At 44.8% G+C, this 8,880-nt stretch overlaps 1 protein-coding gene across 1 annotated transcript; it reads left to right on the top strand.

Moving 5' to 3' along the window:
- Window positions 1-3,001: 3,001 nt before the first annotated feature.
- On the top strand, window positions 3,002-5,476 carry LOC128711036 (uncharacterized). The gene has a single exon (XM_053805907.1). It carries the CDS (start codon window positions 3,002-3,004, stop codon window positions 5,474-5,476), a length of 2,475 nt encoding a protein of 824 aa, XP_053661882.1.
- The last annotated feature ends 3,404 nt before the right edge of the window (window positions 5,477-8,880 follow it).

The following is an 8,880-nucleotide window of genomic DNA, read 5'->3' on the forward strand; positions in this document are numbered from 1 at the left end:
AAACATGACAATAAACGTTTATATTTTAAACCTAGCGCCATTCTACCGGAAATAGACACGAATGTTTTTTTAAATGTGTTGACGAACGTGGGAGAGTGTGAGGAAGGAGGAACAATAATGTGCATCGGTGTAGTATACTCTGCTAAGGAAGATGGGAATTTAATTAATTTAATACAACAATAGTCATGCAATATCTTCGAGTTGGTTGGTTTGCTCGAGATAAAAGCGCGTATTGCAAAAGAACAAAACAAAAATTTATAATGTTATCATAGATACGAAATGAATACAGAAAGAGAAAAAGCGCTCTTAAATAGTGCATGGGTGTATGAAATGCAGGTTATTTATATGCAGCACAAGTTTATAAATGCAATTGGATGTTTGAAATTTGTGTGCAATTTTTAGGAAGTACAGCTTGCTGCATTGACATGGTTGTCAGAATGGGCAGATCAAAGATAGTTCAAAATGTTTGGTTTCATGTTTCAACATCTATGAATAATTCTTGTCTGACTATATATAGTCTCTTGTCCGTAAAAACTGACCATTTTTTAAATACGATTTTAAGCACAGTTCTAGACTTTGATAGTTTTACTCGTATGTGAAAAAAATGACCATCTACTGACCGTTTTTACTAAAACCGAACCGTGTATAGAAATCCCCTTTTATTGATCTGTTTGCTACTGTTTATTTGCTTGTTAAGAGAGCTCATTTACATGGTTCTGTATCGATTGTCAAAGCATCTTGTCCAATAATAAAACAGTTCTTCTTAAATTTATCGTTTCTTATTACACGCTGTCAGTAATGTAAAGTAATGTGTCAGTAGATTTCTAATCCCAATCTATTCTTTTTTCCTATTCTTTTTTTGTAAGGGTTAGGATTTTAGTAAAATAAGTTAATTTTTGCACATTCTTAAAGGTAATCAATTAAAACGGAAAAAGATCATGAAACAGTTCCCAATATTACTGCAATTAATTTCATGAAAAAGTTTGGGTCTATTCTATTTGTATTTTCTAACCGTAACTGAACCGAATCGTAGCATGGCTATTCGGCCTGGCGATCTAGCTAAAAAAGGATGGAAACCACAAAAAAAATTTGAGCAATTGTGTGCGGATTTTATTGGATAGGAATGTAGTCAAAACTCAAACAACATCCTATGATCAAATAAAATATTAGTACAATACTGTCGTGATTGTTACAAGGTTGGCAAAATAAATTTTATCTTATCTATCGGCCGGGTCCAACACAAAGACATCAGATATGAGATTTTCTTATTTCCTCTCCTTATTTCTCTCTTAAAAGAAATTTCTTTCGAGACTTTGGATCCGGAGAAAGTATTGAGTCAATATTGTTATCTAATAAGCACGGTGTTTTTTCAGCATACAATGCTAAGCAGTCGGTAAACATATGTCTCACTGTGACTTGAACACCACAGCTTAAACATGTTGGAGGAGGGTCTTTGCCCAATCGATAGCTGTGTGTTAATCTTGAGTGAGCTATTCGTAATATAGAAAGGATTTGTTGGTTCTTTTGGCAAGGATGGTTTTCCAAAGGAAGGACATTTTGATTGATCTTAGAAATCGGTTCAACTCGTTTTACCAACACTTTTGCCATGAATTATAGATTTGGAGCACCATTTGATTGCATTTCATAAATGCATATTTATTGCATTTTTGGAGATGCACCAAAGATATCCGATGATGGTCAACATTATTGGATCTCCAGCCTTCGTTTGCTACTTTATCAGCTATCTCATTACCCGGTATTCTAACGGTTTGGTCCAACGGTGGTTTGGAATCCAGCAATAAGATACGTTATGGAGTTTGTAAGATGAGTATATAGCTTGTATGTGGGGGTCTTTTGCGCATCCTTGTTCTAAAGCTATTAGAACACTAGCACTGTCGGAGAAAATCACATATCAGTGTTTTCATGTGTTTCCTCCCTAACAACTAGACCCAAGGCAATTGCTTCAGCCGAAAAATTGAAGTATTATCTAGGAGCTTTATGGCACAGTTCGATTTTTCGGAGTGAATCTCGCAACCATGTGACAAACTAGTACTGGCCGTGTAAAGTACCAGCTTGTCAACTGTACACTTTCACTCGCGAGAACTTTGATACTATCGGACTTCGCGTTTCGGATTTTGGACCTAACAGTAGGAGATACATTGAGGCCTTACCGTGGGTTGGGGGACTCTCAATGATCGGAAATAAAAGACGACACGAGTATGACTTTACTGATGACAGTCCAGATTAAGTCTGCGTGCTGCCTACGGATTTTGGCTTTATTTTATATTATTATTTCTGGGTGTGACGTGTTTTGGGTTTGACGCCTTTGCGCCTTCTTTTGGCGGAGCCTACTTTCTCCTATCCTACTTTCTCACGCTAGAAGCGGAAGAGTTCTTGTTACAGTTTACACGAATGCGAACCCTGCAACGGGGCGAAATCGGTCGTCGGAAATAAAGGATCCGACAGTCGCCCGGATAAAGAGTGCGTAGAGAACAGCGAGAGAGAAAGAGGAAGAGAGAGTAAATGCGTAGCCGCACGCGGTTGCGTAAAAAAAGGTTAGTACAGGTTAGGACACAGGAGCCAGGCTAGCGAAGGCGGACCTTTTCTGAAGTTATTTTTTTATTTCATTTAATTTTCCCTATTTCATTATTCATCATTCTCTATTGACGTGAATTAGTGTGATAATAAAGAAATTACTATCTAAACGCATTTCGCGCTCAGTGTGCCTACAGCTTTGCCTTCAGAAAAGCGTGCATTTGTGCGTCTTAAGTACCGGGAAAACGTAAAAATCATGGGACCGAAAAAACGTGGTTGCCAAGCGTGTGGCGATAATAGTGAAGATACTCTTTACGTGCAGTGCGATGCGTGTGATAAGTGGTGGCACTTTACATGCGTTGGGATAACGGTACCTCTCGAATCCGTGCAAGAGTGTGCGTGGATATGCGACGGGTGCGTAAAAAAAGCACAAAAGGAACAATCCACACGGCAAGCGGTCGAGACCATGCCAGGTACATCGAAAGGAGTTGCTAAGGCGAAAACGAAAGTGGACATTGTAGGTGAGCAAGGGACGCGTTCGGCGATCTCGAAGCGGCCAGATCGTTTATCAATCGAAGGGGCCGACGAGTTGAGTACGCAGGACGGAGCTGACCACATGGCAAGGAAAGCCGTACCTAACCTCAACAATGACCCTGCCAGTGATGACGTGGCACGTCGGCTAGTCATGCTGAAGCAACGACAGGATTTGGAGAAAAGGCGTTTGGAACTGGAACTTCAGCTGAAATTCGTGTGTGAAGAAGAGGAGTTGTTAAGGGTTGGTAAAGTTGAGTTTTCGACTGTTTCACCCCAGTTTAATTCTTTTCAGCCGGAAGAGAGTGCGGCGAAAACCAGTAAAGAAGACTCAGATGTAACTCCTCGTCAAGCGGTCGCTAGGAAGAATGTCCCAAAAGAGCTCCCGACCTTCACAGGTGATCCGGCTGAGTGGCCGATATTTATTTCTCACTACGAGAATACCACCAGGCGATGTGGATACTCCAATTGGGAAAACATGCTGCGGCTGCAAAAGTGCTTGAAGGGACCTGCGTTGGAAGCGGTGAGCAGTCGTTTAATGTTGCCGGAATCGGTGCCGCAAGTTATCGAAAAGCTCCGGTCAAGATATGGTCGACCAGTGCACCTGAAAAAGACTCTAATAGCGAAGGTACGCAAGATCCCAGCTCCGCAGGTTGACAAGCTGGAGAGCATCATAGAGTACGGTGAGGCGGTGCAAAGTATGGTAGATCACATGGAGGCAGCAGGCGCTCGGGCACATTTGACAAATCCGATCCTATTGAAAGAGGTGGTCGGCAAGCTGCCGAACGACCAGCAGTTGCTTTGGGCACACCACATCCGAGGGGTGGATGAGGATTCATTGGACCTTGTGATGTTCAGTGATTATATGGAGAAACTGGCGGAAGATGCTGCTAGGTTGACGACAGTGGATTCTCCGTCAATGCGTGGGTCCCACAAGGGTAAAAGGAGCTATGTAAATACGCATTTGGAGGCAGACGGTAATGCGACGTCGATAGCAGCGGATAGAAGTTGTTTGTTTTGTCATGGAACGGGGTACGGATTGACCACGTGCTACAAGTTTAAAAATCTGCCAGTGAAGGACCGATGGCAAAAGGCACGAGAGTTGTCGGTGTGCTTCAGTTGTCTAGGGAAGCACAACTGGCGGAATTGTCGAAACAGAGCCGTTTGCGGGATCGGTGGTTGTACGTATCGACACCATGCGTTGTTGCACGATAAGGCGGAATCGAGTGGTGGCGCTGGAGAAGGGCGATCGGAAGGTGGAGTTGTTGCTGAGAGCAACCATCACCAATACACATCATCGACGGCGATATTCCGCATTGTACCAGTGACTTTGTATGGTCCGGCTAGGAACGTATCAACATTTGCCTTCCTGGATGAAGGATCGTCTGTGACGTTAATGGATGAGGACGTAGCGGTGCAGCTTGGTGTTGAGGGGGTGGTGGAACCACTTTGTATGAGATGGACCGGTAACACCCAGCGTATTGAAATGGGATCCAGGCGTGTCGACCTCAAGGTGGGACCGTCCGGATCATTGAAAAAGTTTGCCATGAACTCGGTACGAACGGTACCTAATCTGAACCTGCCAAAAAAGACGTTCCAGCTGGGTGTCGGAATGGGAAAGCATCTTCAACGTTTACCGCTACGACAATATCGGGAGGCGGAACCGAAACTGCTCATAGGGTTGGATAATCTGCGGTTGGCGGTCCCTCTCAGGACTAAAGAGGGAAAGGAAGGGGAACCTATCGCAGTGAAGACGCGCCTTGGATGGTGCATTTATGGAAAACCATTTAATGGTTTGAGCGAACAACTATTGCATATATGTGAGTGCAACAGTGAGGACAGCATCCATCAAGTGATGCGTAAGTTCTGCGAAACCGAGCAATTAGGGGTATCGCGCGTTGTGGAAGTTCATCCGGATGATCAACGCGCGCAAAAAATACTAGATGAAACCACTGTTCGTGTTGGAAACCATTTCGAGTCAGGATTACTATGGAAGACGGACAGTGTCGAGCTTCCTCCCAGCAGAGAAATGGCGCAACGTAGACACGTTTGCTTAGAAAGGCGCATGGAACGGGATAATGTTCTCAAAGAGCAAGTGCATCGACAGATTGGCGACCTCGCCAGCAAGGGATATATCCACAAGGCTTCGGAACAGGAGCTCGTGGATTGTGATGAGAAACGTGTATGGTATCTACCAATAGGAGTGGTTACAAATCCAAATAAACCAGGGAAGGTTCGGTTGATTTGGGACGCTGCAGCAAAGGCGCATGGGAAGTCGCTTAATGATCATCTGCTAAAGGGTCCGGACGATCTGTTGCTTTTGCCTGGAGTACTCTATCGGTTTCGGTTGTATGGGGTGGCCACCTGCGCGGACGTGAAAGAAATGTTTCTGCAGATAAGGATCCGTTAGGAGGATCGGCAAGCACAGCGTTTCTTGTGGCGGAATGATCCGTCAGCCGAGTTGGATACGTATGTGGTAGACGTCGTTACGTTTGGTTCTGCTTGTTCACCAGCAACAGCTCAGTATGTGAAGAACAGGAACGCCAGGGAGCATGCGACACGATTTCCAAGAGCGGCGGAGGGAATACTGCAGAGTACATATGTGGACGATTTCATTGATAGTTTTGAAACTGTGGAAGAAGCATGTCAAACATCGGTGCAGGTGAGAGAGATATTTCGAAACGGTGGTTTTGAGCTGCGAAATTGGACCTCCAACAGTATGAAAGTAATAAACCACCTTGGGGAGGCTAGTGCCGACGATATTAAACGCCTATCTTCGGACGGTGAGGCGGAACGTGTGCTGGGTATGCGCTGGAATTCGGTTTCTGATGAACTGGGTTTCTGCACTCGGGCATGCACAGCTGCATCAGATTTGTTAAGGTCGCATAAAGTACCAACAAAACGGGACGTATTACGGTGTGTAATGTCTTTGTACGATCCTCTTGGATTGCTTGCGACGTTTGTGATCCACGGCAAAATATTAATACAGGATTTATGGCGATCGGGAACACAGTGGGATGAAGAGGTGAATGATTTCCAATTAAGAGATTGGCGCAGGTGGATTGATTTATTTCCGGTGATTGCGCAAATTCGGATTCCTCGCGCGTACTTTACAGATGCAACGAGGACCTTGTACGACAGCGGTGAGTGGCACGTGTTCGTTGATGCCAGTCAACACGCATATGCTTGTGCGTTATATCTGCGAATAATCGACGCTACGGGTGAACCGCAATGTACGCTTATTGGTGGGAAAGCGAAGGTCGCACCGCTGAAACCACTATCGATCCCTAAACTGGAACTACAAGCTTGCGTGTTGGGCGCACGAATGTTACAGTTTATACAAAACCACCATCCACTCGGAATTAGACGGCGTGTGCTTTGGACGGATAGCACGGTTGCGTTATCATGGATAAGAGCAGATCCGAGGAATTATAAACCCTTCGTAGCCCACAGAGTAGGCGAGATATTAGAAATCACATCTCCGGAGGAGTGGCGGTGGGTGCCAACCGATTGTAATCCGGCAGATGAAGCCACGAAATGGAAAGGAAGGCTGAATTGTGATTGGGACAGCATCTGGTTCCAGGGACCGAACTTTCTGCTTCAACCCGAGGACGAGTGGCCGACACAACGAGGCAATAACAGCGATACGGTAGAGGAACAGCGTCGAATATACCTTCACGTGGAGGAATCAAACAACGAGATTCTACCTCTAAAGTTGGAGCGATTCAGCAGATTTGAGAAGCTGCAAAGGACCGTCGGTTGGATTGGATCAGGTATGTGGACAATTTGGAACGGAAGATGCAAGGCAAACCGGAACAAGGTGGAGTTCTAAGGCAGGAAGAACTCGTTAAGGCGAACAATATTCTATGGCGACAAACACAACTGCAATATTATGCAGACGAAGTTCGTGCGTTACGTGTTGATGATGGTGACTCAAAATCGGGAAGACGGGTTACTAAACAGAGTCCAATCTACAAACTATCACCATTCATGGATGAAGACGGCGTGTTACTAATGCGAGGAAGAGTAGGAGCAGCGGTGGGAGTCTCCTATTGCACCAAGTATCCTGTGATACTGCCCAGAACCTCCAAGCTTGGCGAACTGATAGTTGAACGATACCATCGAATATATCGTCATGCGAACAAGGAAACGATAGTGAATGAAGTACGGCAACACTATCAGATACCGAAGCTGAGAATGTTGGTGAACAGAATCGCCAGGAACTGTGTGGTTTGCAAGATACGGCGGTCATTACCACAAGTTCCACCTATGGCACCATTACCAAAAGAAAGGTTAACACCGTTTATTAGACCGTTTAGTTTCACGGGACTGGACTATTTCGGACCAGTCAAGGTAAAACGAGGAAGGACAAACGAAAAGCGATGGGTGGCTTTGTTCACGTGTTTGACAATACGTGCCATTCATTTAGAGGTGGTGCACAATTTGTCAACCGAATCGTGTGTTATGGCTGTCAGACGATTCGTGGCTAGACGAGGAGCACCGGTGGAGATCTTTAGCGACAACGGAACGAACTTCTTGGGGGCAAGTCGGCAACTGCGGAAGGAAATCGAGGAGCGCAATGAAAATCTGGCTACGACTTTCACCAACGCGCACACTCGTTGGACTTTCAACCCACCAGGGGCTCCACACATGGGCGGCGTGTGGGAGCGCATGGTGCGGTCGGTAAAGGCGGCGATCAGCACGGTGATGGAGATAAATAATAAGCCCGATGACGAGACGTTCGAGACGGTTCTGTTGGATGCTGAAGCAATGGTCAACTCGCGACCATTAACGTACATTCCCGTGGATCCGGAGAACCAGGAAGCGCTCACTCCGAATCATTTTTTGCTAGGTAGCTCTTCGGGCGTGAAGCAACGACCAGCGTTGCCTACGTGTTATAGTTCTGGATTGAAGAACAATTATAGGTTAGCGCAACACATATTGGACGGTATGTGGAGGAGATGGCTCAAAGAGTATTTACCAGTGATTACTAGGCAGAGTAAATGGTTTGACAACGTTCGTGAGCTAAAGTTCGTGCGCAAACTTTCCATGTTGTGCATGTGCGCAAACCTTATGTATTTTGCCTATGCGCGCGTTTTCTCCTAGTGTAAGGTGGTTTCCTGGTTTTTCGGGTCTTGTAACCTAACGCTTGTTTATGTTCAGTTATGCCAAATGTTTTGAAGGTTGAGCTGTGCGGTAGGTTATGTTCTTGTGAGGCCTTGGTGTCACATTTTGGGTTCGGGTTTGGTTCTTCTATTCGCCTAATTGGTATGCATGTTTATGTTTAACATATGTTAGCCGATATGCTATAACCAGCAGATTGGTTATGGATAGAACCGACCGTCCGTGGTTTGATTATTGTTGTGCATGTAGTTTAAGAAAATTTGAAAATTTGTTGGGAGTTAAGCCGAGGGTGTTTATGTATAGTCCAGTAAATTTTTGGTTGGATTTGATTCCACAGGCGGCTGGGAAGGGAAGTTCTGGGAAGTTTAAGAATTTTGGGAAGATGAAATCCGGCAAGGTTGAAAAAAGCTATATTAGCTGGTTATATTAGGGAGACTGAACGAAGATCTTTTTCGATACAACGAAGTGCTGAATTTTTTAGGTGTTGTGTGGTGGGAGAAAAGAAGTTGTCCACTTTCGCATAATAACGAGTTGATGGGGCTAGTAATGAAAGCTCCTGAAGGAATATTTAGAGGCTGTGTGGTTTGTAGGAGCTAGAAGCTTGTTGAAACTTTCTTCTTCTAGTGAAAAAAATTTCAGTACCGTATAAGATTGTTTGTAATAATCAACAGTTTAGTAAACGGAAGAGTA

The sequence above is a fragment of the Anopheles marshallii genome, chromosome X (genome assembly GCF_943734725.1).
Source record: "Anopheles marshallii chromosome X, idAnoMarsDA_429_01, whole genome shotgun sequence".
Taxonomy (NCBI): domain Eukaryota; kingdom Metazoa; phylum Arthropoda; class Insecta; order Diptera; family Culicidae; genus Anopheles; species Anopheles marshallii.